This window comes from Podarcis muralis, chromosome 6, assembly GCF_964188315.1.
Source record: "Podarcis muralis chromosome 6, rPodMur119.hap1.1, whole genome shotgun sequence".
Taxonomy (NCBI): Eukaryota; Metazoa; Chordata; class Lepidosauria; order Squamata; family Lacertidae; genus Podarcis; species Podarcis muralis.
Genome location: NC_135660.1, coordinates 43,003,889 through 43,019,079, shown reverse-complemented (window position 1 = coordinate 43,019,079; position 15,191 = coordinate 43,003,889). Strand labels below are relative to the sequence as shown.

The following is a 15,191-nucleotide window of genomic DNA, read 5'->3' as shown; positions in this document are numbered from 1 at the left end:
TACATTGCCTGCCAGCTAAAATTCAGCAGCGAAGGGGCTCCCATGGATCTTCTCTGGAAAGAAGTTGGCCCAGTAGCAGCCATCTAGAATAGCAGCCATCTCTCAACTTCCTGTCAAATGCAGCCTAAAGCTGGTTTGAAATGGATCTAGATAATTCACCTCATCCAAGAACACCTGGAGCTGAGGTGCCAATACATACTCAAGAACCTCATCCAAGAACATAGAATATTAGAGATTAGCTGGAAATAATCCCATATGGTCGGATTTGGAGAGGTGTTAGCTCAAAAGTCCAAAACTAATGTTGAAAGCAATATTAAAACAAACAAACAAACCCTGAAATTTGCCAACAGAAACCTGTAGCTGTGACTCCGACTACCACAACTTATTTTCAAAACTTGTTCCTTTCTGAAGTCCTTAAACAAGACAAATATAAACCTTCATAATTTTACCTAAAATTAACACACAACTGCCAACCCCTTGCACCCACAGACAAGATCTGAGAAATTCAAAGTTGCTGTCTGCTTCACCGTAACTGTGGTCCCACCTTATCCCACCCATAGCACCATCTGCTGCATGATATGCATCTGTTATCTGGCAGGAAAGTGGTTATAGGTAGTGTTCGCTGGCAGGAGTATCAAACCCAAGTCCAAGGACTAGTGTATGCTGTACAGTGTATTACTGTACATGTCTTCTACTGCAAGCTAAGAAGCACATAACCAGTTCACTGTCCGGCCACAGGCAAAAAAAATCCCAGTACTACTATCACACAATGTGCTCAAATCTAGGAAGCCTTATAATGCCCAGGGATAAGAAGCAAAATACAGGAAGAGGCCAATTCTAAACATTTTCCCACCACTCTTCACACAGTCACACTCATAATGCTATTGAGGTATTTTAAGAGTCCACTATACAATAGGAAAATGCAATCAAAAAAAGCCTTTAAGAAAAGCTAGTGAACATTTAAAGTTACCTCGAGAGGTTTATATATGCTTTCATTTGTACACTTTCCTCAGTTGACTGAAATTTCAGATTATTGTTCAGCCTTTCACTTTAGAAATAAGAGTAGAGGCCCTACCAACTACTGCACCTGTTATGCTGTATACCTGACCCCCTCCTGCATCCAATGTAGAGCTTATAGTTAATGAAAAAATACAAAAATTCATTTCCTCAGAAGGAAGGACAATATAGCACAGCAAGCAGATCCCAGGTGCTGAAAGATACAACAATCCTACAGCCCTCACCCCTGCCGATTTCAATGTAACTATCGCTCAAGACACTAGTGCAAAGGGAATTTCCTTTACTACCTCCCACAACCCCAGGTCTTGATGTGTCTCCTTGGTTTTCCATTCAGGAACATTTTTAAACAGATTAGCATAATAGGGGATTTTTTTTGTAAAGAGCGTTAAATTCTAAAGCTATCTTTAAACTGTTCAGGGCCATCCAACTAATGTTAAGTCGGGCCCAGTAGAATCTGTTTCAACTTTAATAATTATTTCATGGTTCTTGGCTCATGATTAACTGAAGATTTTGGTGTTTTTAATTCAAATGCATCAGATTATTTAAAACACTTCAGGTTCTGCCCCTATGAACCTTATAAGATACACTCAAATGAAAGATTGGATTTATTAAAAATAAATCCAAGATTTATCTAAGAAAAGCACCAAAACAAATTAATGAAAATCATCCAGAGAGGAGTTCATCTGGTGAAAAAGTGAGATCATCTGGAGCAGGCTTCCTCAACCTCAGCCCTCCAGGTGTTTTGAGACTACAATTCCCATCATTCCTGACCATTGGTCCTGCTACCTAGGGATCATGAAAGTTGCAGGCCAAAAACATCTGGAAGGCTGAGGTTGATCTGGAGGAATGGTGTTCATTGTCCCCCATATAACAGAGGCCCAATTGGTCTCAACTAGAATTGGGCATTTAGTGTCATCTGTCCAATGCTGTGGAAAATTCTTCCAGCAATGATTTGGCAAGTATTCTCACTTTCAAGCATCTCTTGAAGGCTCTTGTACTGACAGGCCTTGCAGCTGTTTATTTCTTTTTTTTACTAAGTCACCTGAATGATTATCTGTATCTTTAATATTAAGTGAGAATATTAAATTGTGTCTTATAGTGTACACCACCTTGATATATTTTATGATACACCAGTACAGAAATACTTATTATAAATAAATAAAATACCACATAAGTTGTTAAATACCAAAAGAGTTTATATAGTTTTAATATGGTTAAGAAATCAAAGACAACTTTCTCGCCGCTTAACTACTATTAAGGGATATGTCAACACCAGCATTCACCAGTTACCACTAATCCTTTAACCAGGATACAAAGCTGTGTGTTTGTCCTGTGTGTGCAAGCACATGGGAGAGTGTGCATGTGTGGGAGTCTGAGATGACCATTCTCGCTTTAGGTCACATCCACCACTGGCATTAGTCCCCAAAGAGTTGGCCAAAGGTGAATGAAACCCTCAAACCAGAACATGCAGACCAGCTGTTGCCTGATCAACATGGACTGTCAACAGCTCTTCAATGTCTCAAGAAGGAGTCTCTCTCCAACCTACTACTTCAGATGTAGCTAGAGATGCCAGCGATTGAACTAGGGGTCTGCATATAAGAGATGTATGGAGCTAATAGCTCCTCCCCATACTCCTTCACAAAATACCATTGATTCAATTGTCACTACTAGTAAACTGGGTTTTATTAAATATATAGCATAGCATCTACATGATGAACATTTCAGCTGGACAGTTACCAGCTGAAATGTAAACTATTTAGATGCTATGCTGCATCTGTTGCATCCAGCTACATCATGGGGCAATTTATGCCACACATTTCTTCAGAAAACAAAGGAGGCAGGGAAGTAGTGAAATTTTCCTCACCACATGTTGATGATATTGGCAGTTTGTTTCCCACACAATTACAAATGCAATGATCCATGCGCATGAAAGTGCAACATTATACATTTCCCAGTTTGTGCACTTCAGAAGCAAACCCGGAGGACAGGGTAAAGGAAGATAAAGCAAATCAGTAAGTTCTGTGCTGATGTACATTAAGTGCATTGTTTTAACATTGTAATTTTGCATTAACTCCATCCCTTAAGTAGAGTTTGAGTAGAACTTAATCATACTAATCAGTAATTAAGCATAGGTCAGAAAAGAACCAATCTAATTCAGCTGTGATTCCAGCCTTGCTACACTTGAGGGGCACAGAGTATCCTGAGTAATCACAGCAGGCCCACAACTACTACCATGGCAACAGGAATACACAACACCTTTAATCGACCTTTAAATTTCCTGCATATTAAAACTGAAAGGTCCATGCTGACAAAGAAGTAAACTCGCTTTTCTTCCATTTTCTGTATCAGGTTATAAATTATTAAGAAATGCCCTATCTGAGACTCAAGGCAGTTTGGGATGTCACATGGAAATGCAACTAGACCCAAGGGCTATTAGGCATCCCTGGGTCTCAAAGTGTTGCCTTCTCTTCAGAACCAGGGCTGTACAACCCAACAGACAATGCAACCGAGTTCAAAGAGAGTCTGAAGTCAATGGGAGTTACTGCCAGGTGTAAGGGTTGGGGCTGCAAGAAGGAAGCCCCCACTCCACTTATTCTGGAAGCATATATAATCATACAATTGTAGAGTGTACATCTTTTTGAGTGTTGCCTAAAGCGTGCCTCCAATGCTAAATTGTAGTGAAAACAGGCACCCGCTGACACAGTAATAGATGTCCTAAAAGCCTGGGTCCCTTGCAAGATTGTGGGATCTAACATTGGATGGCACAGATCAATGGGTCCAGGACACAACATACCGGGTCTAATAAGGTACCTAAGGCCAGTATGTCCCGGGACAACAAAACTAAGCACAGTTCGGCCCTGAACTAACTCTGTATCCCAGGCTGCTTCGCGCCCATTACGAGCCCCTAACCAGATCTCCGCCCCTCCGCCAGGCCATCCGGACTCCTCCGCGGGAATCCGCGGCGGTCATCCTCCCTCCCTCCTCCGCCGGGTCCTGGCACTTCAGGAACCCCCCACCTCCCCTGACAGAGCGGGCGTGGCCTTGGTTACAAGGGCGCCCCTTAGCAACCAGCTAGGCCGCGAAGCCCCGTGTTTTCCCAGCCGGCTTTTCCCCAGCCCAGGCGCTTACAGGTCGGCGCCGTGCGCGCTGAAGCCTGCGTTGAGGCAGGAACGGGCGAGTCGCCTCCACAGCGCATCCCGGCAGGTGAAGCGGCAAAGGCGGCGGCAGGTCTGGCCCAGGCGGCCCAAGGCCCGCGCGTCCAGGTACGAGCAGATGAGCAGCAGCAGCTCCTCCGGCAGCGCCCACAGCGGGCAGCGGCTCTCCGCCTGCGGGGGGCTGCCCGGCCTCCCCATGGAGCAGAGGCCTCGCCGGCCCGGGCCCGGCAGCGACAGACTCGGAAACGCCGCCGCCGCCGCCGCTGGGCCCGGGTAGGCCGCCGCTAGTCGGGGGCGGCGGTTCCTCCCCGCCTGGTCGGTCAGTCACATGGGTACGTCCCGCCCTCGGGAGACCGGCCCTCGGTAGTGCGTTCATTGGATTTCAGGGTGAGAAAAGGGGGAAAGAAACAGAGCGACTCCCTTTTGGCACGGCGGGGACACGTTTCTCTCCTCAGGAAACATATCGTCATGTTACGATCCGCAAACTTCTCAATGCTGGAATAGTACAGTTGCAGGCAAAACCCACGTCTGCAGCCCAAACGCCAATAAAAGAGGACTGTGCTAGGGAAACGTGCCACTTCCCTTTCCATTGGTTACAGGCAAGTCTCTTTTAGACACAAGCACGTTTTGCAATAGGGGGATAATAACAATCTGACATATTTCACAGGGTCGTAATGATTAAGACTGAGGTGGTGTATGCGCTTTGAACATGCCAGAAATTCTATATGAGTGCTAAGCTTTTTTTTTAATCTCTGTGGTGCAATCCTGTGCTTGTTTACTTCCCATTGAAGTAAGTGTTCGAGCATGTATGACTGCAACATGTGTCTTATAAATTCCTTACAGGATCAGTTCCCCAAAGAGAAGATGAGCATTGCCCAGGCTGTTGTTTCAGAATTAAGAAAATTCTGTACATGCTGAAATAGGACGTGGTTTGTGTCATAGTAAATTAAAGCCTGTGGTAGAATTTACACCTATTTTATGGTTGGAGGTGCTGGTTATGTACACATTCACTGCTTAAAACACCAGGAGGTTGTCGTCTCCCCCATCCCTCCACAGTGTTTCAAGTTGCCTTAAGTTGCTGTACAGACCAGAGCGGGGGGGCAGGAATATCTTCATCTGGAGCCCATGACTTGCTTAGCTTCCACCAGCCAAACTCCAACTCACTGAAGATGTCATTTGTAAGCACAGTTTGTTAACTGGCTTCCTGCTGAAATATAGCATATAGACACACAAGCTAACTACAGTAGTCCAATGATACAGTAAAGTATGTACTTTGATTTTGAAACAAATGTGTCTTCAGAGCCTTTCTGGCCATTCCTGTAAGATCTCAGAATATGTAGATATTGACACCTGCTTCTCCAGCATGCAGACTAATGCAAAGAATTAATATCCAGCAAATTGGACATGTTGCAAAGTTCCTTGTGAATAAACATACATTGTTCCCTCTGCACTATCTCTGTCAATATGGACCAAGCCATTCTCAGGGCAAGTTTTATTCTCTGTGCAACTTATTACCAAGTACAACCATTTCCTTTTGTGGGAGAAAAAAAAGGATACATTCAAAAATACTGTCAGGGAAGCTAAGTCTGTTTCTGGTCCTTGGCAGCCACAAGCATTAAGATAACAGGAGTGCTCTATTGCTGTACTGTAATATTAATCTAAATGCCTGATACAAGTGACATCTTTTTTATTTCAGAGTCAGTGGAGCTAAATATTGGCAAAGCTACTTTCTTCATACTGTTTCCTTGAAATGGCTCTATTACATGCTACACCATTTCTAGCTGAAAAACAAAACATTCTTCATCTGTCAGATGATCATCAAAGATGCACAAGATGTTCAGAATGTGAGAAGAAAAGGTTGGGATACAGTCTTTGTTACAGTTTTTGAATGGAATAAAATAGCTGATGCTAAACCATATGCTGCAACGTTTCCAGTAGTATATGGCAATGTCTGTATTAAATATCATTTTGGACCTGATGATGATTGTAGACTTCAATGCAATACAACTTGCAGACAATGTTTCTTCAATAAAGCAGAGTTGAAAACAAACTTAAGACAGAAAAGTGTGGTTTTCAGTCTTCACATCAAGTAGAGCAAGTAGTCAAGTAACATACCATTTGATTCAACACAGTTCCACAGTCTCCTAGGACCAAGGACCAAGTTAAACCTCTTCTTTCACCTCTGAATTTGAAATAAATTGTTATATTTATAATAAATTCTGGAAACGTATGATATGAAAGAATAAGAGTTATTAAATATTACATCAAATTGAGCTAAGAAAACTGGAGGATGCCATCAGCATAAAATCATAGAATTGTAGAGTTGGAAGGGATCCCAAGGGCCATCTAGTCCAACCCCCTGCAATGCAGGAATTGCAACACATGAAAAATGGCCATCCAGCCTCTGCTTAAAAACCTCCAAGGAAGGAGAGTTCTCCACCACTCATGGGAGTCTGTTCCACTGTCCAAGAGCTTTTACTATCAAAAAGTTCTTCCTGATGTTTGAATCTCCTTTCTTGTAACTTGAATCCATTGAATTTGGTCCTAGGTCATTAATGAACACTCAGCTAACTTGGATATGTACATGGAAGCAGAGTAATTAAAGATTCAAATACCAGGTGGAGATACATTTGCATGAGAAGTAATTTACCACTCCAGTTATTATAAGATCTTCACAGGTAAGAACATCAACAAACCTGTTCTGTAGCAGCCACAAATTCAGAAAGTGTGAGAGAGAATTTCCTGAGACCACTGAGAGGAAAGTTGGTGAGAAATGCTGTTATCTTCTTTTAAATTCTTGCACAACCTACAGTAAACCAATTTGGCATATAAGCAGTATATAAATTAATAATAATAAAATATCTGAATGATACTCATGGAGTAAATTAACAGTCACCTGTCCGAGAAAGGTTTGTATATAAAGTCAAGCATATAAAGTTAAGCATATAATAGCAGAAAGGATGTTAGGCATGTCCAAGGAAATGTAAATCTGTTCAGCTGATGTAAATCTTGTAGCCATGAGGAGGGTGATACGCAAGTTGTTTTATATAATTTGTTGAACATACTAATTTTGTTAGTCTGTAACAATACTCAGAAACAAATTGGTTCATACACATTGATTTAACAGTTTCATCAACATAAGGGAAATCGTTGCCAAAATTGGAATTCAAGCTTTAACGTACCTTGCCTTCCATGCACTATTATGGTTGCTGATGTCACAAGCTGCATCTAAGGAATCTGGAAACATGCTTTCTGCAGTCTGGCGCTCTGCCTCTTCCCCACAATTTTGCTTCCTCATATCCTAAAGACAGTTTCTGGAGTTGTGGCAATGTGTCTCTTGATGTATTGTCTCACTACCCTCTCTCACTGCCTCCCCCTCAAACCAACCCCCTGTCATCTGTCCTCTGAATATAATAATCTATCTGATTTGATGGCTTTCATTACATTGCAAGGAGATTTGTGGTCATAACAAGCCCCACTGTGGAAGGGTAATGCATTTTCATATATTTCACACTGCAAAGATTGGTGCTTAAAGGAAAGCATAGAAACTGACAGCAAATATGAGAATACAGTATTTGCAGCAGACCATCTTTTTCTTAGTGTGTAGCTGGGTTGCCTTTCTCAATTCAGATTAGTGTAAGAAGCAAAGCCTCCATTTGTGTGATTCCATTTGTGTTCCAATGAGGTAGATAGCCTCAACCTTTAATACTTGGATGTGGGGGATATTCCTTTTTGTCATCTCTGCCATACAAAATATAATGCCTGTACTGTGTTAATATGAGCATACATAGATTTCGGTTCCCAGAAATAAGTTTCTCCACATTTATGAGCACACTGTATGCAAAAGGCTCACACAGCAGCTTTTTTTTATTATGTTTTGCATCACATGTAATGTACATGTGTGTAGTGCTGTACACAAAGTGGTTCACAAAGCTTCTAACATAACCAAAAGGCAACAGGCGTAAGAACTACCTGTTCATTACCTGACTGCTGTTTTTATTTGCACTCCCTTTTCTCAAAGGCTTCCTCTTTATGCTGCTGGAGCTTTGTACCTTTTCAGCAAAAGACACAGGTCATGCGGATGAGATTTTTCTGTTTTGTTTTTCTTTCTAGCTAACACTTTTGTGTATTTCTGAAATTCAAGACACCTCTGATACTAGCAAGGTACTTATCTGTAACGCCATCACTTTGAGGGATTAAAGCCAGTTACTTGTTACACACTTAGATCAAGAGTTATCTGAGTAGAGAGGCTGTCCTGTTAGGGTTGGGGAAATCTGGTTTTGATCTTGAGTTGTTTTGATTTTCTCTGAGAGCAAAACCATGTTATTTTAACTCCTGAATAAGGTGGGCTACCTGGCTGTGTCTCTTTCTCTCTTCTTTGGCAGAAAGGATTAGAAACTTCCACAGAATCAGCTCTCTATTAAAGCAGAGTGCTCTCCATTGAGTGGCAAGGAATGGAATTGTTTTCAGATTATATGTGTGTGTGTCTCTCTCTCTTTCCCACATCAAAGACTTGATGGAAGTTGTTCACGCTATTGTCAGGAATGCAGGCATCGGCACAAAGGTGATTAGCAAAATTGCTTTTCTACAAGAGAAGCACAAAAAATTATCAAGGGATTAAGGGGGATAAAAAAGTTTTCATTGAATTCGGGGTGCAGTCTTCTCCAAATCGTGGTTCATGGGTTTTACTTCACAAAAGTAGCCCATGACAAATCAGAGCAAATAGGTCTTCTGCATATATGTATTTATTAGAAAGAAGTATTTGTTTCTACTAAAAAAAAGTTTGTTGGTTCTTATCCTCCAAGGTGTCCACCAACTATTCATTTATTTATTAGAGCAGAAATAGGCCTCTTGCTAACTTGTGATGTGTGTAATTAATTAAATAATGAAATACTATAGAGCTGTGACCATTCAGTGAAAAACGCAATTTGTAATCTAAAATATTTTTATAAAAACAGAATTTAGAACAATAAAATATACTACCATTATCTCTTTCCCTTACACAAACAGTTAATCCAAAATATGGTATAGCTCCACTCATCCTGATATTTGACATCTCCCAGTTATTCAGATACTTTCCCCAGCTATGTCCATATAGCAGTGGGCAAGGGATATTCAGTTCACCCCTCTTAGAAGACAGGGAAATAGGTGTATGATAAAGCTTAAAGATGTAGGCTTGATTGGACAATGACCTCATGTGTCTTGCCTCCCTATATACTCTGAATAGTACCCCAAATAAGCATATGAGCAAAAACATATGAGTGACTTTGGCTTCTGTCCACAAATCAGTTTAGGCAGAGTACTAAACAGGCTAATTTAAGTTATCTAAGCTGCCTGGCATTATTCAATTGGTTTAAGTTCAAGTACTCCAGTTTAATCTGTTTGTAGATCAGGTTTCTTAATTAGCACACAAACCTTAATTCATCCCATTTAATCGATTTTTATTTTATTGCCTCTGTTTACTAAAATGTTCTTAAGTATCTCTTCACAAAGAGATCATTTTAACTTTAATACAAACGATGTCATCTCTCTCCCTGCCCCAGGCTATATCAGGCTGTCACTCACCAGCCAGCTGTGGAATTCTGAAAGATTCCATTTAAAATGCTTTACAATTCCAAATGCACAATTTCTAATGCCACAGTGTGACTGCCACACAGATTGAGAAACGCCCCAACCCTTCAGGCTTCAAAGGCCGGACATCCTTGATCTCCAGAAGGAATGTGTTTGAATCCTGGGTCTTTTTAGTGGGCTCTTACAAAGATATTTATTTTAGGAGAGGGTTTTTTCCCCCTTTCACACTTGAAGCCTGACCTTGCTTTTTTAAAAATCAATAGCAAAACTCCCATGTTCTCCTTTGGTAGCAGAATTGGGGCCCATTTCAGTGAAACATTCTTTAGGGGTGGGGGGGTTGGTTGGTGTGTTTTTTTTTAGTAGGTTGCCGAAAGCTTTTGTCATGAACAATTAGAGCTTCACAGAAAGAGTGCTTGAGCCTACCTCTTATTTATTGCAAAGGCAAGAGTCAAAGAAACAGCCGTAGACTGTGGTCTCTCTCTCCCCCCCCCCCCCTTCAAGAGCTACAGCCCTTTCACTGCTTCTCATGTGGGTTACTTTTGTTGGGTGCTTCTCCTTCAGATACAGAATTATAAGCAACTGTCTTGTTCGTTGCAGGACTGATCTATAACTGCCTATGTTAAGAAACAGGAATTGATTAAGTGCTTGCATTTTCTGTACTTTCCCAGGAAAGAATGGCTCTGTGACTGTGTGTTCTCCAATATCACCTTTGCTGATCAAGGTGTTTGTCACCTGCCTGCCTTCTTCTTTTCCTTTCCATTAATTATATTTAGAAGGTTAGGATGGGAGTCAGAAGAGTTTATAATAATGCAGTTCTCTGCACGTCATCTCAGAAGGAATCCAGTACACACCACTTGTAAAATATATGTGAATGTACATCTTTCTTTATAGTACCTTTTTACTTTAATAGTTTAAGAGTAAACTTTCACACCCACACCATATTTACTTTTTAAAGTAAATATTTCCTTTTTAAAGTTGGGCTTTAGAGAGTGGCTTACAAGATTAGAACCAACACAACTAAGACTGCAATCCTATACACATTCATGGTAAAAGGGTGGGTATGAAGTAAGGTATGCTCCATTGAACTCAGTGAGACTTAACTTCTGGATAGACATGTATACGTTTGTGCTTTAAATCATAAGGAAAGAAAATCTGGAAAAAATAGGTAGGATCTATGATTTATAAGCAGTAGACTACTAGGATTCACATAAGCAATATTTTTAATTAAAAAATCTATACTTGTTGGGTGGCATGATACTTGAGCATACTTTAGGCTACGTTTGATAATACAAAGTGGGAGATACATTATTGAAGCCATAACAACACATCTAAACGGGTTGTGAAAGGATGCCAGGTGGTGATAAAGGGAGTCATGATACTGATTACTTTCATAAAACATTTATTAAAATAAAAACAATCTCTTGCTGGACATTATATTGTTGGGTAGTGTTGGTGGGGTCAGTATTTCTACTTGAGGAGCAGCCGAATACCTCTTGGTCCCTCATGGAGTCTACTTTGAAGTAGCCTTGATTTTTAACATTTGTTCAAGCCAGCCTCTGATTTTTCAGGTTGCAGGCACAAAGAGTTGATGGTACAATCCTCAATAAATTTATGCAGCTTTTGTACAGCCATGCTGTATAATGCATCACATCTCCCATGGAAGATGCTATTTTTATGTTTGTTTGTTTAGATCCGAAAAGAACCCCCATCCCTAAATGAAGAATGTTTTCCTTGGGGATTGTGAGTACTGTAAACATTCCTGATGGCTTTAACGTCTGCTGTCCAGTGTATGGGTGGGCAGTTCACACAATTTTTGAACACACACGTGTGTGCAGCATGTCAGATTATAAATTCTGGAAGAGATTGACTAAACTCACTTGCCCAGCCCAGCCCAGCCTCAGCTACCTTAAATCTCTGTACTGGAAGAGAAACATAAAAGGTGGCTTCTCCATTGACTTCTCCATTCGGCTCTTTTTCTAATGTCACAAGTAAACATAGCCTGTCTCTTTCCTGAAATACTTCAACGTGGCTGAGTTCTTACACTCAGTGGCGTAGCGTGGGGGGTGCAGGGGGGCCCGGCCACACCGGGCGCAACATCTGGGGTTAGGGCAAATCCACAGGTTAGGGGGCGCAAATCCACGGGTTAGGGGGCGCAAATTACTTGCCTTGCCCCGGGTGCTGACAACCCACGCTACGCCACTGCTTACACTGAGTCCAACATGGGTCAGATACCAGATCTGCCACTGACTGGACCTGAGGCCTATGCTTGCTGGTGTTCATGATAGCAGAGAATGGTTTGCACTATATTTCAATGCCATCTAAGTAAGGTTATGGCAGAATAGAAACTGAGCACCACCTGTTCCACAATCAGGTGGCCTTTACCAAAGGTAAAGTGTGTGGTTATCACAATGTGTGTGGAGCATGCTGTCAATAATCAGTGGCCTTCATTGCATCTGATTACCGGTAAATTCCATTTGCCAATGTTGCCAGAAAGCTTCCCATTCAAGACAGACAGACAGATATACAGTGGTGCCTCTGGTTACATACTTAATTCGTTCTTAACCTGAAACTGTTCTTAACCTGAAGCACCACTTTAACTAATGAGGCCTCCTGCTGCTGCTGCGCGATTTCTGTTCTCGTCCTTAAGCAAAATTCTTAACCCGAGGTACTATTTCTGGGTTAGCAGAGTGTGACCTGAAGCATATGTAACCTGAAGCATATGTAACCCAAGGTACCACTGTAGTTATATTTGAAATTTCTAACCTGCCTTTCTAAAAGAGACAAAATTATAAAATATAATACAGTAGCTACAACACTGTTGCATTCTTACCTTTTCAAAGGTAAGCAGCAGGACTGGATCTAGACCGGGGTAGTCAACCTTTTTCTACCTACTGCCCACTAATGCATCTTTCTTGATAATAAAATTTCCTTACCTTCCAGCAGTGCTCAATGGAAGGAGGATTCAGCTTGTGCCGTAGAACCCCCTGCCGCCCACCTAGAATCCTGAAATGCCCACTAGTGGCTGGTAGGGACCAGGTTGACAACCCCTGCTCTAGACCATGAGACAAAATGAGGCATTTGCTTCAGGCAGCAGATGCTAGAGCAGGAGTAGGCAACCTAAGGCCCAGGGGCTGAATGCGGCCCAATCACCTTCTCAATCTGACCCGTGGACGGTCCAGGAATCAGTGTGTTTTTACATGAGCAGAATGTGTGCTTTTGTTTAAAATGCATCTCTTGGGTTATTTGTGGGGCACAGGACTTCATTCATTCCCCCCCCCCAAAAAAAAATATAGTCTGGTCCACCACATGGTCTGAGGGATGGTTGACCAGCCCACTGCTGAAAAAGGTTGCTGACCCCTGTGCAAGAGGGAAGTAGTGGGGGCTTCTACTGAACCTCCAGCTGCTTCCAACCAGTGGAAGACAGGACTGTGTGTGTCACCCACTCCACCTTGCACCCTCTAAGCTGTCTTCAAGTGCAGTGGAGGGCACTCACATTGCTAGTTTTTAGGTAAGATTGAACTTCCTGCCTTTTCAGCTTTTGTATAGAGAATTGGAGCACATGGTCTTCTCTGCCTCAGGCAACAAAATGTCTTGGGTTGGCCTTAAGCAGCAGTAGCAACAACAACAACAATAATGTGGAATAGACAAAAAACCTAAAGAAACAGAAATGCACACAGTGAATGAGCAGTCTGATGGACTGGAGGAGACTCAATTAATGACAGTTGTGAAAACCTAAGGCTTGGAGGAACACAAAGAAAGATGAGATGGTTAACTTGACCAGAGCACCACCAGAGTGGTTAAGGAGGGCAAGGACAGAGAAGAGACCTTTGGATTTGATAGCAAGGTCATCTAAACTTTTAGCAATGACAATTTCAGTGGCATATAGGGGATGGAAGCCAGATCACTGGCAGGAGGTTGAGACAAGAGTTAGAAGAGAGAAAAGTGAACAGCATGTTTGACATATTCGGAAGTCAAGATTGGCCAGTAGTTACAGGGTGAAGGTGGGTCAACATAATGTTTTCTTGAGAACGGGGGAGACAATGTGTATTTTAAGGAAGGAGTCAAAGGAGAAAGATGTGATGTTGATGTGATGGGAGATGGGGATAATGGTAGAAGAAAAGGAAACCAGGAAGGAATAGGATCAAGGTGGCAAGCAGAGAGGATAAATGAGGAAAGCAGAATGGCTACCTTGCCAAGGGAATCTGTGGTAGTGGGGAGCACTAAAGGTACAGAATGGAGCAGAATTTCCTGAAACTGAGACTGGCTTCTCCTGAAAAGCTGAGTTGCTAATCCTAAGACCCTTGCCAAACATGGCTCCTTTCTGGATGACTGAAACCCTGCACTTCCCCTGTAGCATTGTGTTCGTGATAGCACCAATCCATCACCAATAACATTATATCCAGATCCTATATAAAGGAAAGTGAAGGAACATTCTTGCAGGGGTGAAAACTCTAGCATTGGCAGTTGTAAAAAATAAAAATAAATAAATAAAATCAAGGGAAATGTGTGCTTCCCTGCTGGAAGCAGAAGCACAGCCTCAAGGAAATAAATAATGCAAAGAAAATACAACAACCCAAATAAATAATACCCCCCCAAATGCTCTGTCTCTGTTTCCCATCCAGTGTTGTGCCCACAGACATTTTACAAAAATCAAATCTAACATATATATATATATTCAGTTAGTATAGTCTTGCGTTTCCGTGCACTCTGGCTTCCGTCAAGGTGTTCCGTTGTGCCAGAAGCGGTTTAGTCATGCTGTCCACAAATGCTATCCTGCACTTTCCAGAGCATTTTCCCTTCACTTTCCTAATCACAAAAGGTGTTCCCAGACTGTTGCTGTTTTGGAGTGAGATTCATTCGCATATCTGCAAATTCAGGTTGTGCAATTAGAGGTGATTTGGATCTCTTTCCCAGCTCACTTGCTTTCTCCAATTTCAGATTGTTTGCAATAAGGAAAGTGGCAGGGAAATGCAATGGGATGTGTGGGGTAACATTTACTCGATGCAGTGTCTAACCTCCCTGCAAACAAATTGGAGTGAATGTTAAATAAATAGCTGACATCATTCAGTATCTCCAAAGAAAAATCAGAATGAATGCTCAATAAGTAGGCCATCTGGAAAGTGACCCCGAAGTCTGGTTTGGGGGAGAGAATGGGTTTGTTGCACAAGAGCTCCAAATCAACTGTTAATAGTGCAACACAAATTTGTTGTCTACCTGATTCTGCAGATTTACAACCTGAGGCTGCCCCTTTAAGGCTTGATGCACTGACATAAACATTTGCCCTCCCTTTTCAGAAGAAAGAGTCTGCTTTACACCCTTCCAAGGTATGCCTCTCATCTCTCTGCCTCCTCTCCCTTGCACCATCGCTCCCCACTCCACTTCAAACCCTGGGAAAAACCTCACTAAAGAGACTCGCCGACCAAGGGACCGTTTCGTTGCATTGTGTTT

General features: G+C 41.9%; 1 protein-coding gene and 1 long non-coding RNA gene across 2 annotated transcripts in view; one reads left to right on the top strand and one right to left on the bottom strand.

Moving 5' to 3' along the window:
- The window catches only part of FBXW4 (F-box and WD repeat domain containing 4), a 73,946-nt gene extending 69,451 nt beyond the window's left edge, over nucleotides 1–4,495 (bottom strand). The window contains exon 1 of the mRNA XM_028730500.2: nucleotides 4,147–4,495. Coding sequence (XP_028586333.1) covers nucleotides 4,147–4,370 — 224 coding nt within the window. The 5' untranslated portion in view covers nucleotides 4,371–4,495. The remainder of the gene's footprint in view (nucleotides 1–4,146) is intronic.
- LOC114597565 (uncharacterized) lies at nucleotides 4,142–6,222 on the top strand. Its single transcript, XR_003706855.2, has 2 exons — nucleotides 4,142–4,280; nucleotides 5,869–6,222. It is a non-coding gene; the product is annotated as an uncharacterized LOC114597565 (long non-coding RNA).
- Nucleotides 6,223–15,191: the final 8,969 nt, after the last annotated feature.